Raw genomic sequence first — 18,684 nt, 5'->3', positions numbered from 1 at the left:
TACCGTCCATCTGGACGGGTGAGTGTCTGCTATCCAGGGGCGGATTGTCCCGGAAGAGAGCACAACCCCCCCTCCCCCAGCTCCTTCTGCAGGGCTGTCTTTCTTTCGCACGACCCAGCCACCCCCAGCACCCCTCCCCAACCCTGCCCTGCTGTATGCTAGGACCAGTGCTCAAGTACAGTTTTAAGCTCCTAAACTAAGGCTACCCACCCAGAGTGGTGAGTGCCTGCCTACCGGGCAGGCCTCAGGGTCCCCTGTAAGGGAACCTGGGCACCTTCAGCTCTGGCGCCAGGCTTCCTGCGTGCTCCTGGATACTCCCCCTTGCTCCATTCATCCTGTTGGCCCAGGATCATTGGGCTACCGGCGGCCTTGTATAGTTGCTGAGGAATCCCATCAGGATGGGACGGTTGCTGAGGAATCCCATCGGGACGGGAATGGTTCCTGCTTCTACACTGAAGAGATATACCCAGAGAGTCAATCACAGCAAAGACTGGACCAAGACACCAGGCCTCTCCTGGCTCCATTTGAAGGAAGAGATGGGAAGGCGCCAATGCAAGAATTCCTCCAACAACCTGAAAGGCAACATGACACCACCAGAACCCAGGGATCCCGAAACAAGAAGAATTGTACACCCTACTCCTGAAGAAATAGAAGAAATCAACTCAAAAGTGAACTGTATGAAAATAATAGAGGACCTTAAACAGGAGGTGAAAAACTGCCATAAACAATTAGAGATTACAAACAAAAAGGTAGAGGAAATTAATAAATCACTCAAAGACACGCAATAAAACAAAGAGAAAAAAGAAAAAGCAATCAAACAGGTTAGGGAAGCAGTTCAAGACTTGAAGAAAGAAATGGAAGCAATGAAGAAAATACAAACCGAGGGAAGGATGGAGATGGAAAATCTGTGTAAACAAACAGGAACTACAGAGACAAGTACTAACAACAGATTACAAGAGATAGAAGAGAGAATGTCAGACACTGAAGATACCATAGAGAAAATAAACACACTGATCAAAGAAAACAGCAAAACCATCAAATTCTCATCACAAAACATTCAGGAAATTTGGGACACAATAAAAAGACCAAACCTAAGAATAATTGGAGTAGAAGAAGGAGAAGAAGTGCACCTCAACGGTACAGAAAATATACTTAATAAAATTATAGAAGAAAACTTTCCCAACCTGAAGAAAGAGGTACCTACGAAGGTTCAAGAAGCATACAGAATACCAAATAGGCTGGATCAAAAAAAAACATCCCCTCACCATATAATAATAAAAACACAAAATATAAAGAATAAAGAAAGAATATTAAGAGCCGCAAAGAAAAAAGACCAAGTTACTTATAAAGATAAACCTATCAGACTTACACCTGACTTCTCTATGGAAACCATGAAGGCCAGAAGGTCCTGGATAGATGTACTGCAAAAACTAAGAGATCATGGGTGCAAGCCCAGACTACTATATCCAGCCAAGCTTTCGTTCACTATAAATGGAGAAAACAAAATTTTCCAGGATAAAAACAAATTTAAACAATACGTAGCCACAAATCCAGCTCTACAGAAAATAATAGAAGGAAAATCACTAACCAAGGAGTCCAACAATGACCACAATAACTCAGTCAGCTAGAGACTTTTCACCAGCGCAACTCAAAGAAGGGAAACACACAAACCCTACTACTAAAAAAGTGACCGGAGTTAACAACCACTGGTCATTAATATCACTTAATGTCAATGGGCTCAACTCACCTATAAAAAGGCACAGGCTAAGAGACTGGATACGAAAACAGGATCCAACATTCTGCTGTTTACAAGAAACACATCTCAACCACAAAGACAGGCACCTACTCAGAGTAAAGGGCTGGGAAAAGGCTTATCAAGCAAATGGACCTAAGAAACAAGCAGGTGTGGCCATACTAATTTCTAACAAAGTTGACTTCAACTTAAATCAATCAGAAGAGATGGAGAGGGACATTTTATACTCATAACAGGAACAATTCATCAGGATGAAGTCTCAATCCTGGATATCCACGCCCGTAATATAAAAGGGCCCACGTATGTAAAAGAAACATTACTAAAACTCAAGGCAGCCATCAAACCACACACACTAATAGTAGGAGACTTCAACACTCCTCTCTCACCAATGGACAGGTCAATCAAACAGAAACCTAACAGAGAAATTAGAGAATTAATGGAGGTAATGAAGCAAATGGACTTAACAGACATCTATAGATTATTCCACCCAAAGAGGAAAGAATATACCTTCTTCTCTGCAGCTCATGGAACCTTCTCGAAAATTGACCACACACTCGGTAGCAAAGCTAACTTACACAGTTACAAAAAAATATTAGCAACCACCTGCGTCTTATCAGATCACCATGGATTAAAGTTAGAATTCAACAACAATGCTACCCCCAGAAAGCCTACAAACTCATGGAAACTGAACAGTCAACTACTGAACCATACCTGGATTAAGGAAGAAATAAAGAAAGAAATTAAAGTCTTCCTTGAATTGAATGAAAATAAAGAAACAACATACTCGAACTTATGGGACACTATGAAAGCAGTGCTAAGAGGAAAGTTCATCGCACTAAGTGCCCACTTAAAGAAAACAGAGAAAGCACATATTGAAGACTTAACAGCCCACCTGAAAGCTCCAGAAAAAAAAGAAGCAGACTCACCTAGGAGGAGTAGAAGACTGGAAATAATCAAACTGAGGGCTAAAATCAACAAAATAGAAACACAGAAAACAATCCAATGAATCAATGGAACAAAAGGCTGGTTCCTGGAGAAAATCAACAAGATTGATAAACCCCTATCCAAACTAATCAAACGGCAGAGAAAGAATACGCAAATTAATAAGATCAGAAATGAAAAGGGGGACATAACCACAGACACAGAGGAAATTCAGAGAATCATCAGATCTTATTACAAAAGCCTGTATAACACAAAACTGGAAAATGTAAAAGAAATGGACACTTTTTTAGATAAATACCATATACCAAAGTTAAACCAGGACCAGGTGAACAATCAAAACAGACCTGTTGGTCGCGAAGAATTAGAAGTTGTTATCAAAAACCTCCCTACCAAAAAAAGCCCAGGACCAGATGGTTTCAATGCGGAATTCTACCAGAACTTCCAAGAAGAGCTAATACCTATACTCCTTAATGTATTCCACAATATAGAAACAGAAGGATCATTACCTAATTCCTTTTATGAAGCAACAGTTACTCTGATACCAAAACCACACAAAGACTCAACCAGGAAAGAGAATCTCACTCATGAACATCGACGCAAAAATCCACAACAAAATACTGGCAAACCGAATCCAAGAACACATCCGAAAAATTATCCATTATGATCAAGTCGGCTTCATTCCTGAGATGCAGGGCTGGTTCAAAATACGAAAATCTATCAATGTAATCCAGCATATAAATAAACTGAAAGAAAATAACCATATGATCATCTCATTAGATGCTGAAAAAGCATTCGACAAAATTCAACATCCATTTATGTTAAAAGTCTTGGAGAGATTAGGGATACAAGGGTCCTACCTAAATATAATAAAAGCTATATACAGCAAGCCGACAGCTAACATCAAATTAAACGGAGAGAAACTCAAAGCCATCCCGCTTAACTCAGGAACACGGCAAGGATGTCCACTCTCGCCATACCTCTTCAATATAGTGCTTGAAGTTCTAGCAATAGCAATAAGACAACATAATGGGATCAAGGGGATTAGAATTGGAAAGGGAGAAGTTAAACTTTCGTTATTCGCAGATGATATGATAGTGTACTTAAGCAACCCCCAAAACTCCACCAAAGAACTTTTACAGCTGATAAACAGCTTTAGTAATGTGGAAGGATACAAGATCAACTCCAAAAAATCAGTCACCCTCTTATACAAAAAGGATATGGAAGCAGAGAGGGAAATCAGAGAAACTTCACCATTCATGATAGCCACAAACAGCATAAAATATCTTGGGGTAAATCTAACCAAGGAAGTGAAAGATCTATTTGACAAGAACTTTAAGGCATTGAAGAAAGAAATTGAAGAGAATACCAAAAAATGGATGGACCTCCCTTGCTCTTGGAATGGGAGGATCAACATAGTAAAAATGGCAATTCTACCTAAGGCAATTTATAGATTCAATGCAATCCCCATCAAGATCCCATCAAAATTCTTCACAGATCTTGAGAGGACAATAATCAACTTTATACGGAAAAACAAAAAACCCAGGATAGCCAAAACAATCCTATACAATAAAGGATCATCTGGAGGCATTACCATCCCTGACTTCAAACTCTATTACAGAGCTACAGTAATGAAAACAGTGTGGTACTGGCATAAAAACAGAGAAGTCGACCAATGAAATCGTATAGAAGACCCGGATTTTAACCCACAAACCTATGAACACCTCATTTTTGATAAAGGAGCTAAAAGTATACAATGGAAGAAAGAAAGCATCTTCAACAAATGGTGCTTGCACAACTGGATCTCAACCTGTAGAAGAATGAAAATAGACCCATATCTTTCACCGTGCACAAAACTCAAGTCCAAATGGATTAAAGACCTCAATATCAGCCCGAACACTGTAAACCTGATAGAAGAGAAAGTGGGAAATACCCTACAACAGATGGGCACAGGAGATCGCTTCCTATGTATAACCCCGGCAGCACAGACATTAAGGGCAACATTGAATAAATGGGACCTACTAAAACTGAGAAGCTTCTGTAAAGCAAAGGACACTGTCACTAAGACACAAAGGCAACCTACTGACTGGGAGAAGATCTTCACCAACCCCGCAACAGACAAAGGTCTGATCTCCAAAATATATAGAGAACTCAAGAAACTAGACTTTAAAATGCTAATTAACCCAATTAAAAAATGGGGCACTGATCTGAACAGAGAATTCTCAACAGAAGAAGTTCAAATGGCCAAAAGACACTTAAGGTTGTGCTCAACTTCCTTAGCAATCAGGGAAATGCAAATCAAAACAACTTTGAGATATCATCTTACACCTGTGAGAATGGCTAAAGTCAAAAACACCAACGATAACCTTTGCTGGAGAGGCTGTCGAGGAAGGGGTACACTCATCCATTGCTGGTGGGAATGCAATCTTGTGCAACCACTGTGGAAGTCAGTGTTTCGGTTTCTCAGGAAATTCGGGATCAACCTACCCCTGGACCCAGCAATACCACTCTTGGGAATATACCCAAGAAATGCCCTACCATATGACAAAAGCATTTGTTCAACTATGTTCATAGCAGTATTATTTGTAATAGCCAGAACCTGGAAACAACCTAGATGCCCTTCAATGGAAGAATGGATGAAGAAAGTATGGAATATCTACACATTAGAGTACTACGCTGCGGTAAAAAACAATGACTTCTCGAATTTTGCATGCAAATGGATGGAAATAGAAAACACTATCCTGAGTGAGGTGTCCCAGACCCAAAAAGATGAACATGGCATGTACTCACTCATAATTGGTTTCTAGCCATAAATAAGGATCACGGAGTCTACAATAGGTGAATCTAAAGAAGCTAATTAAGAAGGAGAACCCAAAGAAAAACATATAGTTATCGTCTTGGCTAAGGGAAGTAGACAAAATTGCCGGGGAGAAAATTGGGATCTTGGGCGTGGGGTGGGATGGGGGTAAGGGGAGATGGGGAGAGAAAAGTTAGAAGGGAAGGAGGTCGGGCCTTGGGAAAACAGGAGGATTGGGATAAAGGAAGGTTGGACAGGGGAGCACGGAACCACAATTCTTAGTTAAGGGAGCCACTTTAGGGTTGACAAGAGACCTGACCCTAGAGGGGCTCCCAGAGACCTGACCCTAGAGGGGCTCCCAGGTGCCCATGCCGAGGTCCCCAGTTAGTTCCTTGGGCAGTTGAGGATAGGGAACCTGAAATGACCCTATCCTAGAGCAATACTGATGAATATCTTGCATATCACCATAGAACCTTCATCTGGTGATGGATGGAGATAGAGACAGAGACCCACACTGGAGCACTGGACTGAGCTCCCAAGGTCCCAATGAGGAGCAGAAGGAGGGAGAACATGAGCAAAGAAGTCGGGACCACGAGGGATGCACCCACCCACTGAGACAGTGGAGCTGATCTATTGGGAGCTCACCAAGGCCAGCTGGACTGTGACTGAAAAAGCATTGGATAAAACTGGACTCTTTGAACATGGCGAACAATGAGGGCTGATGAGACGCAAAGGACAATGGCACGGGGTTTTGATCCTACGTAATATGATGGCTTTGTGGGAGCCTAGCCAGTTTGGATGTTCACCTTCCTAGATATGGACGGAGGGGGGAGGTCCTAGGTCTTACCACAGGGCAGAAAACCCTGACTGCTCTTTGGACTGGAGAGGGAGGGGGAAAGGAGTGGTTGGAGGGGGAGAAGGGTGGGAGGAGGGGGTGTAGGTTGGGAGGAGGGGGAGGGAAATGGGAGGCTGGGAGGAGGTGGAAACTTGTTTTTTTTTCCTCCTTTTCTCAATAAAAAAAAGAAAATGAAAATGACATGCTTTTTTGATTATTATATTATAAAACACATTACAGGTATAACAAATAATTCTATAGGTCAGGCATTTATAGAAAGATCAAATTGTACTATAAAGGATATGCTGAACAAACAGAAAGGGACCGAAAATACCCCCAGAAATAGATTACATAATGCTTTATTAACCTTGAATTTTCTTAACACTAATGAGAAAGGAACAACAGCAGCAGAAAGACATTGGATAATGGAAAAGTCTGCTGAACTAAATCAACCGATTTACTTCAAAGATGTGCTGACCTCTCAATGTAAGCCAGGAGATGTGCTACGTTGGGGAAGGGATTTTGCTCTTGTTTCCACAGGAGAAGAAAAATTGTGGATACCATCAAAATTAATAAAGGTTCGATTTGAAGAGGAGAAACCTCTTGGAAAGGAGAAATGACAACTCATCCACAATGATGATATTCATACAGGTGGTAAGAAAAACATATAGAATGGGGGCAGGGTTTTGTTCTTATCTCCACAGGAAAACACTCATCTTTGAGAAATTCAAGGGACCCTCGATGTTTGGATACTGACAGATGGAAAAATACCTGCCCAATAGGAAATATCAAGAAAACTGAATAGGTTGTGTAAGTAAAATATATTAAACCATATTTCTATATTTATAGAGCTGGTTTTGAATTTGGACTCTGGCTCAGTCCCTCTCCAATTCCAACCCTATTAGTAAGAGAAAAACCCAGAGTTTCTGTAGTTTCTGTCTCATGTCAAGAGCCTTGATATGGGACAGAAAGAAATATGAGTTTAGAAAACATCTTTGCTTTTCTTCATATCTATAATACTTTTCATTGAATATATCTATCATGCCTTTCATTGAATATATATATATAGTCTATATATGTCTATATGATTAATGTTTAAGGTTTTCACAATGAACAATGAGGGTTTTTGACGTGACATTTGAAGTTTCCAGGAAGAAGATGGGGCCCCATAACAACAACTCCACCTGGTTGATATGATGTCATGATACTGATAGCGCTACTACAAGACCTGCTTTGGGTACCAGCTGCACAAGACAGTTCCAACTTGGTTAGCTGAAATGGTGCACATCTTATACAACATTTTGGCCAGACCTGCACAAAATACTCAGAGACTATTGGCAATTTTAAAAGACATTGATCTTGAAATTTAACCATCATTTTACTTTCACAGGATCCCCCAGAAAGAACTTCGCCCACATGACAGCTGGAAGTAATTCTAGAGGACGACGTCCCCTCTCCCAGTAAAGTTTGCCCTTGGGTTTAGGGACATCATTTAGGGGTTGATTATAATTAGTATACGGTTGAGGGTTGGGGGAGAAATTTTATAAGCTCAGGGATCAATTTGAAAAAAAAGAGGGATGATGGGATAATAGATTTGTAATTATGAGTTACTGTTTTTAGACAAATAGGTTGGCATCGATTCTTGTATATTGATACAAAGTTAAATTATATTGACTATTGTATGCACGCATGTTTCTCCCTCTGTTTAAAACATTTTTTATCTATTGACATATGTTGTATTGATATATATTGTATATATTTACCATATTGCAGTGTACATTTCTACCTCTGATTAAGATACTTATATATTGTTTGTGTATTGATATATATTTACCATATTGCAATGTATATTTGTACATTGTTTATATTTGAAGGTCATTGTCCTCATTTGTTTCACAGTCGTTTATTGTCTTAGTTTTTAAGTTAGATAGGTATTGAGAATTATATAGATCAATAGTATTCTAAGTTTGTCATTTATAATTAGACTAATCAGGTCCTTTAGATACATAGAGATTATACTCAGTATAGATAGAAAATCTTCAACCTCTTCAAAGAGCTGTAGAAAATGACCTTTAATCTAACTCAGAGTTTTGTGGTAGTGAGGCACAATTGCTCCTGGCAACACTGCTCTATTCTCAAGAGAATGTTAAGCACCAAAGACACTCCACCTGGAGCCTTTCTTATTGGCAGAACTGGCCTTTGGGCAAAGAAATGCCCATACCTCAACCACTGACAGAGTTACAGAGCATGCATCAATGGATAAAACAGGACTTTCATATCCTGCCAAGACAGGGTAAGATAGTTTTGAAAAGTTGCTTGCCTTTGAAAATGGTATGTCAGTTATGTTAGGTCTTAGCCAAAGTTGGTTGCTTCAACGTTGCAAACGTGACTTTGGGTGATTGCCCAGGTAGCTAGTTGTCACTGTAATTTGTTGCATATTTTGGAAGTTGTTTTACTGAACTTCCTAATTACCCAGGTAACATTATTTCCCTTCTCAGATCTTTGATGGGGTTGAAGACTATATAAATGTAGTTACTTTTTTCTCATGACTTGGCCAAGTTATTTATTATACAAGACCTAAGCTAGTTAGAATAGGATATTTATATTTATTTTATATAATTTTGTAGTAGGTTTAGAACTCTCTTACTTAAACAAAAGGAGGTCCTTCTGCTCCTCCAGCCAATAGCTGCTGAGATACCAGCCCATTGGGGCTTGGTCTCTCTCCCTTTAAAAAAGCGGCTACTTCCCTTCTCACTCTCTTTGCTTCCTGCTCCGTTCCCTGATTGCGCAGAGGGCTGTTGTCTGAAACGGTGATCTGTAAGTTTTTTTCCCCTTTAAATAAATACCACCCTATTAATCATAATTCCAAACAGGTATGGGATTGTTTATGACTTATGCCTTCACCTGTTGATGGAACTGTTTGAGAAGGTTTGGGAGGTGTGGTTTTGTTGGAGGAGGTGTGTCATTGGAGGTATGCTTTGACGGTTCAGAAATCTATGCCATTCCCAGTTAGCTTGCTCTCTCTCTTCCTCCCTCCCTTTCTCCTCCTCCTTTTCATCCCCCTCACTTTTTCTCTCTACCTCATGCATGTGAATCAGATGTGAGTTCTCAGCTAGTGCTCCAGGACGTGCCTGCTTGCCTGGTGCCACATTCCCCAACATGATGTCCATTGACTCTAATCCTCTGGAACCATGAACTTCAAACTAAATGTTTTCTTTTATAAGTTGCCTTAGTAACAGTGTCTTATAACAACAATAAGACACTTGCTTTAGTTAGGAACATGTGGTGCATATGTAACAGATATTGTAGTGCTGTATTTTATCAGTGCAGCAAAATACTTTAGATAAGTTTTTTGGACAATATTTTTGTATTATACATTACTAAAGAGTTGTTTGGGGACTGGAAAAGTAGGTCAGTGGTTAAGAGCACTTGCTATTTTTTCAGAGGATGTGGGTTCAGTTCCTAGCACATCACAGTTTCAAGGGATCTGATGCCATCTTCTGATTTCCATGGATACCCGGTACACATACATGTAAGCAATACATTTATATACATAAAATAAAAATAAAAATAAATAAATCTTTTAAAAGAAGTAGGAATATAAGGCATCATCTTTGAATATTTTAACAAAAGCTTTGCTAATTATTAATGCTTATAATAATAATGCTTATAATAATAATAAAGGAGGACTGTTTATTTGCCACAAACAAAATAAAAATGGTAACTACTATTGATTAACTATTCCTTTTTGTGCAGACATTATACTTTTGCTTAGACTACTTCTATTAATATAATCTCAAAATTGAGATTGCACTATTTCTATTGCAATGTGATACCATTTTAGAGGCAGTGTTGATTATCTTTAGCAGTCAGGTTAAATCTAATTTCTATTAGAAATAATAGAAATAATTAGAAATAATAGAAATAAATAATTATAATTAAATTATTTATTTCTATTAGGATTATCTTCATTCCTTTTACATCAATTATGATTTTTTGATATAGGCTAGTTATAATTATATCACAATTCCATAAATGGAATGATGGTGAATGACTATTTGCACATAAATAAATTCAGACATTATTATATGGGATATAACAGATAAAGGACTTTGAAGCTTCCAGTTTTTTTTTCTGTGAAAACCGGAAAGCTGCACAACGGGACCACTGGAAGGAAGAAAAGGAGACCACATGTTCCTCTTTTGGGAGTTTACTTAAATAATCTTGAGCATGGTCCTGACCTCCCCCCCCTCAGGGAGGGGTCAGAACCTGGCCTTCTGGGATTTGGGTTCAGAGTGCTTACTCTCAGGGTCAGGGGTCTAGGATAGATGCAAGGTGCTGGGGCCTAAGCTTGACACCAATATGTTTCAATGAGATTTGTGTCCATTTTTTGCCATGACAACTCTCTCTGGAACGTGTTGAATTCTAAAAAGCGTAACCATGGGCAGGAGGTGGGATGCTGTGAACCTGCTGGCACGCAGTGAATTATTAAATGTTCTAGAGGAGAACTTTCTGTGAGCTGCAAGCTCAGTGCTCTCTCTTACTTCTCACTTTGGAAAAATAGTTCTGGAGAGAAGAGATAGCTCTTGCAAGTTCTCCTTTAAAAACATAGGCAGCAAAGAATCATGAAACCAGGGACAAGAACTTCATTTTCTATAAAAGCAAGCAAACAAACAAAAATCGTCTATTTGATTTGGAGGAACACTCATGAAACATTATGGCTAATTGTTAATTTCCTTTATAATTAAAAAGAGAAAACCTTTTTGCAGCAAATTATCAGAACTGCTCTCAGTCTCAAAAGAAGGTGAATGAAGATATCATTACGTAAGTCCAGATAAAGAATTATGTTCCTACTTCTTGTTTGCTACTTTATCCAATCAATATCTATAAGAAAAAAACTGGAAACCTTAATCATTCACATAAACATAAGTGGTTAAAGTAACTGTGCTTTTCTCTCATCCCATATATAGTATAATGAGTACATAATTTTCCCATATACTTAAAGGGTATGAGTCTGGGGAGATGGCTCCTTTAGTAAGGTGCTTGCTGTGTGAGTGGGAGGAACTGAGTTCAGGCCCCCGCCACCCTCTCTAAAGTCGGGCATGAGGGAGACAGATTCTTGAAGCTCATTAGCAAGACAGTATAGACAAGTCAGCCAGCTCCTTCTTCCACAAAATACCCCGTATTAACAGATAGGATGGAGCACAAAGAAACAACTAACATTGACCTTTGGCCTCTGAATGTGAAAGCACACACGTGTGTGCATAAACATAAATACTTTACAAACACAAAAGAATTAAAAATAAAAAGTATGTGGTCATATTTTCTGAGTTTTATGTGGCAAAACTGTCAACAACAGAAAAGTAAGGATCTGTGTTTCTATTGCCAGTTTTGCCCCTAGAACTGCAGTACCTCAATACCTCTGTTAAAAGATAAAGGATTTATTTTTCCTCTCCTAAAAAAATTATTTTCTTTTTAACTGTTATAGAAAAATGCAATTTAAATATATTTTAGAATTTGAAAGATGAGCTAGCAATAGAATTTCCTGGGAGAGCTTGGCATGTGTAAGGCCTTGGGTTTGAGGCTCAGCATCACAAAAAGAAAAACAAAGGAAGGCGTTAGAAGGAAGCGAGGTGGAAGATGAATCGAGGGAAACAGTGAAGCGAGTATTTCTTAAAATAAAGTTTAATTGAGACTAAGTTGTACCCAGATTAACAATCACAAAGTCTGGATAAAGGAAAGCCATAAAGGCATCTGTTTCATAAATCTGAGTTGGCAGTAAGCTTGACTTTACTCACCAGCACGTGCAGAGTTAGTGCTTCTCTTCACAGGATTTCTATACTTTATCACTAAGCTTTCTAAAATCTGCCAACAGACCAGAACAACACCTAGTATTTTCTCTGGCCCTTGACTGTTCATTTATTTGTAGTCTAAAATGGTCTGAACAACTGGGACTTAGAACTCTCCATATAGCTCAGAGTAGCTTTGAACTCATGGTCATCTTTCTTTTAGGTCTAAGAGTAAAGTCCTTAAGCACAGCCTCATGTGTCTCCATAGATACAAACTAATTGAAGTTAAATAAATCTAAATCCACTTCCTCGTCTCCATCGTTTTTTATGGACTCAGTGTGTGTGTGTTGGGGGAGGTGCTCCTGTTGACTGATGTTCTGTGACGTACACATTTTCTAAACTGTAGCACTGTTTTATGATTGAGCTGAAAGAGCTCTGTACAAATTCTGGATACGTGTTCTTTCCCAGATTTGAAAGGCAAACTGTTCTCTCCCACCAAGCTTCCATTTTCTTAAAGACTTATTGTGAAACACAAAAGTTTTACATTTTGATGAATTTCAATTTATTGAGTAGTTTCTTTATGAATTGTGCTTCAGAACTTTAGAATTCTTTGAGAAACCCAGAATTACTGCTTTTCTTGTAGACGTTTGCATGTTTTATCCCTTACCTGAAGACTTGTGGTTCAGTTTGACTTACTTTCTGACGAAGGAAAGGTTTACCCTCATCTTTCTCACACGTTGTCCCTGCATATTTTTAAGGACACAGCTATACTTTCTCACCCACACAACTTGTTACTTTTGCTAAAAGCCAACTATCTGTAACTATAAGGATTAATTTCTAACTTTTAAATTTTTGTAATTATCAATATATTTGTCTTTACACTAGCACCAGACAGTGTTCTTCTTTACTGTAGAATCGTTTTAATTAATAAATAAAATCAGAAATTAAGGCCCAGAACAACTTCATGTTTAAAAATGATCCTGGATCTTCTGAGTCCTACAAACATTTTAAAATGTCATTGTCAATTTTTTAAAGGAAACTATTATTATTTTTGTTTTGTTTTTTACACAGGGTCTGTCTGACTATGTATCCCTGGTCAGCATAAAAATCTCTGTATACACTAAGCTAGCTGGCCTGACCTCCCCGAAATCTACCTGCCTTTGCCTCCTGATGGTATTGAAAGTCTGTACCACCATTCCACAAGATGCCATTTTGGATTGATGCTTAAGACTGCTTATCAACAGCAAAGACATAAACAGAAGCACAAAAATGAGACCCGAAGAATGGTAGGGTTTTGTTCAGAAAACTAACTAAGATGACAGAGTAGCCTTTTTAAACCTCAATTGGGAATGCTGCAAAGTTTAGTACTAGACAAATCTGTAACTAAATCTTCAATGGACACCAGTCTTATTTTATTCTTTAGTTCTAAGTGCTTAGCTCCCTTGACTTCCAACAACTTACTTTCTTTGTAGGCTCTTTCTCTTCAGGGTAAATACCACCTGTCTGCAGAACTCCTGAACTAGGCCTTGTCCCTCTTTTCTTAACCTATAGTTTAATATTTGTCTCCCAGAGTCATTTTGCTCAGGTTGTTTGTTGGAATTCTGCCTGGAAGCTCTGGCTTCCAAATTCCACCTCCAGCCTTCTCCAGTCCTAGAGTCTTTAGACTCCCATTTCAGGACATAAAATATGTTCAAACCAGAACTGTTGCTAATACCTGAAAATCTGTCTTATTCCATGAAGGGCACTCTCCTGACTACACTGCTCTACCTAAGCATGCTATCATCTGTGCTAGCTCTTCTAACTCATGCTTACACACCAGTTACTCTGTGACCTATCCCGTTTGCTCCCTTCAAGTACACCTGAACCTTTCTTTTATGTCCCACTGTCCCCAGAATGTCAGTATCTGTATTGCACATGAGTACAGCTCTAGAACCTCACACAGTACATTCCCTATATGTGCTTATTAAATAACCTGCTTCTTACCTATCCTCCTAGTTAGGTGTTGACTTAGTCAGGGTTTCTATTGCTGTGAAGAGACACCATGACCATGGCAGCTCTTATAAAGGAACACATTTCATTGGAGCTGGCTTACAGTTGTAGAGGTTCAGTCCATTGTCATCACGGTGTGACATGGTGGCATGCAGGCAGACATGGTGCTGGAGAACGAGTTTTACATCTTGACCTGCAGACAACAGGAAGTGGTATGATCACTGGGCGTGGCTGGAGCACATATGAAACCTTAAAGCCTGCTTCCACAGTGACACATTCCCTCCAAAAAGGCCATACCTACTCCAGCAAAGCCACACCTTTTAATAGTGCCACACCCTACAGGCTTATGAGGGTCAATTACATTCAAACCACCAGAAGTGTTAAAACTCCTTTCAACTCTTCCGTAGTATGATCCATAAAATGACCACCCACAATATTTAGCCTTTACTTTAACATAAGTTCCTTACATTGAATTCTAGAATAAGGGTTACATATGTACACACACACACACACACACACACACCTTCTGTTAGTTGTTTGTGAATAGTAACATTTTCTTTCCCCTCTTATTCCACTTGGACCTATCTTAATTACCTCAACGTAATGTCTCCACCTGAAAGAATTATAAATACTTGAAGAAGATAGAATAAACAGATTTTAGAGTAGTAGTTTCTACTAATAACATCAAAATATGTTCTAGATGCTGTAAAGAAAAACTTAGAATATTATTTAATATTTGTTCATTCTGTTATTATTGGTGCTTTTAGTTATTTTCTAGGTTCCAGAATAAATTTCATCAAATATTAGTTCTCTTTTCTATTTTCAGTAGTTGCGGACAGATTTTCTTTGTCTTCTCACAGGGGAAAGCAATGCTTCTGCCGAATGTTCCAATCATCTTCCCTCAGGTTGACTCTGTACTATGTTGGGATAGGAGCAACTGCCCTCATTTTTGGCTACATACAGATTTCCTTCTGGGTCATAACCACTGCCCAGCAAACCAGAAGAATTCGAAAACAGTTCTTTCATTCAATTTTGGCACAAGACATCAGCTGGTTTGATGGTAGTGACATCTGTGAACTTAACACTCGCATAGCTGGGTAAGGGAAATACAGTTAGTGTATGGACTTGGTGTGTGCGTAAATGAACCACAGGAACCTTCTTTGTTGCAGTGACATCAACAAAATCTGTGATGGCGTTAGAGATAAGATGGCACTGCTGTTTCAGAACATGTCTGGGTTTTCTGTTGGCCTGGTGATGAAGCCCTCCCTGGTGGTTCTGTCCACGTCTCCTGTCATATGGCTTCGTCAGCAATGTGCTCGAGGGTAAGCAAGCAAGGTCGGGGGCTGGCAGCAGCAGAATGAGCCCAATACCTAACCAAGTTTGTAAAAGAGAGAGGGGTGTTTCTGTTTATTCTGTATGTCCTAAAGTATAAGAGAGATTATTGACCTCTAATTATTTAACCAGTAATTACTTTTATATCTTCAAATTATATGACTAAGATGTGATTTTCATCAATATCTTACTAACAGAAAAACTAGCCTAGTGCTGCTTCAAAGGGCAGCAAAGGTAGGGGAGGACTACACATTGGACATTAAGTTGTTGCTGACAGAGCTTTGTGTATTTGAAATCTCCCAATGAACGTACTCTGTGGAACTGAAGATTAGAAACCCTCAAGTAACAAACTTAAAATACTGCGTGATATCAGTCTCTTCAGTTTTACACTTTACATACCTTTAAATGGTTCAGAATATATATTAACACCTAAGTAAACATATTTTAGCTTTCCACACAAGTTTCTATTTTCATTCTCAATTGCTTTCTGAGCAATGTTGTAGTGTATGTACCAGAAGATTGTGATTTTATCCACAATCTGGCTTTGAAGCTACTGTGTATGTCTGTGTATCTCTGTGTAATCTCTCAGAATCATGTCTCTGCAGCTCTCCAGTGGCCATGCCCAGTACTTACATCAAAGGCACTATTACTTTTAATTTTTTAATACTCATTTTTCAAAAATACAATTCATAAAATCTCCTGACTCCCTTGCTATCATTATACAAGTCCAATCAAAGATTTCTAGCAATAAAAATATTCCATGATTGGCTGATTTCTTAAAAGGAAGCTTGGCTATTTATACAACAGATATTTTTAAAGATTTCTATGAACATATATTAATTTTACATAACAATATGTTTTATTCATACATGTATAAAATGTGGTTTATCATATTTACCTCAGTACCCTTTCTTGTCACCCTCACTCTCATCCCCTTGCACTAGTCACATCTTCTGTGCACATGACCCAATGTGTTTCAATGAGGTTGCTCAACACAGTATGAGTTCACTAGAGTATGAGGGGTTCTTTGGGGGAACAGGGACAATGTACACTGGCTATCCCTCTGAAGAACATTGGACAATAGGGCTGTAATATTCTGGCTTCTGGTGTTGACCTTGTAATCCTCATTTTTATTTCAAGATTGCATGAAATAAGGATCACTTGATAGGAAAAATACCTAGAATGTGTTACCAGGAGCAGATCCTTCTCCGCTCATGAGAAGCTATAAAGGGGTGCACAGGGGTGTATGTTTCACTATTGTACTAATGGTAGAGCAAGCAAATGAGAGCCAAGATTCCCCCAAATGATAAGAGGCATTAGGGTGGATGATCCCCTTCAGTTAAGTTTAATTTGGCAACTGTTTATGAATGTTCAATACTGCACACTGTGCAAGTATTAGCAAAGTGTGGTGTTTGCCCTCTAGGGATTTTCTGTGAAGATAATTGTCTTTTTTAAGTAAACTCAGAAAATGAATAGTTGTTTTCGATCAACTTGACACAATCTAGAGTCTTCCTAGATGGAGCTTCAATTGAGAAAATGTTCCATAAGATTCAGCTTTAAGGCATTTTCTTAATTAGCAATCAGTGGGGGAGGCCCAAGTTTATAGTTGGTGTTTCCATTCCTCAGCTAGTGGTTCTGGGTCCTCTAAAAAAGCAGGCTGAGCAATTTCTGTGGAGCAAGCTAATACGCAGCACGCCTCCATGGACTCTGTATCAGCTCCTGCCTCCAGATCCCTGTCCTGCTTGAGTTCCTGTCTTCACTGCTTTGAATGATGCTATGTTATGCTATGCTATGCTATGCTATGCTATGCTATGCTATGCTATGCTATGCTATGTTATATGGAACTGTGAACAAAATTAACCTTTTTCTCCCCAAGTTGCTTTTGGTCATGGTTTTCCTCACAGCAATAATAACTCTAATCAAGACATTAGTATTCAATTTAGGCCTTCCCATGACTTTACCTGCCACTCAAGCTTCCTGTACACCAAATACACTCCAATTGCATGAAATAGACTTTGAAATTTGGAAACAGGTAGTAGACAATATCAAAGCCCCGACTTGAATTGTATTACTGTTGTTCCCTCTCACTGAACTGTTTTACTAATTAAGACTACAAAAGCTTGACAAAAGGATCATAACTGAGGAATAGATGCTAGTTATTTTAGGTTTTTGAGAAATCAGAGAGCCCCATAGTCGCACCTACTGCCATCACTAGTAATGGTCTCCTTTTCACTTTGTCTCACCTGCTGGTGTTGAGTGCTGTAAATATTTGCTGAACACACTCCAGCATGTATGAACAGTAATAGTTTTAAGACCATTCCCCAACATATGAGAATCCAAGCTCCTCTTTCTGCCATAATCCTGTGATCTATGTCCCATGGACATAAAACTAATGTTTCTAATGTCCTTTCCCAAATCAGATACTCCCCATTGTACCAATAAAACTACCCACAGCTGAAAGAAGATTTTCAAATACAGAGAAAACAGTAGGGTTTTCCTAGCAGAAGGAAAAGTCAGATAAGGATGTAGATACTGGGTCATGGACAGACTCAGGATTTAAATCGTGTGTGGGTGAGGTGCCCGGCAAATTGTCACTTCCTCAGATACTCAAGTGGTTAATGCCCAGGTTTCCTTTCCTGCTGCTGTGACAAACAACTCTGACAAAGGCAACTTAGGAGAGGAGGGTTTGTGTTCACTCATAGTTCCTGGTCCATCACAGCAGGGGCATCAAAGCAGCAGTCAAGGGCAGAGAGAAAAATGTTGCATGCTTGTGCTTAGCCTTCTCCTTTCCTGTGCAACCCATGACCAAGGGAATGGGACCACCTGGAATGGGCAGGTGTCCCCACCTTTACTAATATAATCAAGAGATTATTCAACAAGCATGCTCACAGGTCAGGCTGATTGAATTCTAGATATGTCAAGCTGACAATTTAAAACTAGCCATCAGGGGGGCTAAAGTGATGGCTCAGTGGTTAAGAGCACTGCCTGCTCTTCCAAAGGTCCTGAGTTCAATTCCCAGCAACCACATGGTGGCTCACAACCATCTGTAATGAGATCTGGTGCCCTCTTCTGGCCTGCAGGCATACATGCAGACAGAATACTGAGACGACTGTATACATAATAAATTAATAAATAAATAAAATCTTTTTTGGAAAAAAGAAACTAGCCATTAGTTTTGTGCTGCTGTGGCATAAATAACAAGAAAAAGAGAGAGGTTTTATTTTTGGCTCATAGCTTGTTTTAGTCCACC

General features: G+C 39.1%; 1 protein-coding gene across 1 annotated transcript in view; it reads left to right on the top strand.

The window, feature by feature from the left end:
- Positions 1 to 18,684, top strand: part of Abcb5 (ATP binding cassette subfamily B member 5) — a 132,030-nt gene that overhangs the window by 16,451 nt on the left and 96,895 nt on the right. Inside the window, 4 exon segments of the mRNA XM_041638802.1 lie at positions 11,094 to 11,148; positions 15,008 to 15,199; positions 15,272 to 15,393; positions 15,396 to 15,424. Coding sequence (XP_041494736.1) covers positions 11,094 to 11,148; positions 15,008 to 15,199; positions 15,272 to 15,393; positions 15,396 to 15,424 — 398 coding nt within the window.

The sequence above is a fragment of the Microtus oregoni genome, unplaced genomic scaffold (genome assembly GCF_018167655.1).
Source record: "Microtus oregoni isolate MIOR12 unplaced genomic scaffold, Mior012 000056F_ref0000123, whole genome shotgun sequence".
Classification (NCBI taxonomy): Eukaryota; Metazoa; Chordata; class Mammalia; order Rodentia; family Cricetidae; genus Microtus; species Microtus oregoni.
The sequence above is the reverse complement of the archived record's forward strand: the minus strand, read 5'-3'. Positions and strand labels throughout refer to the sequence as shown.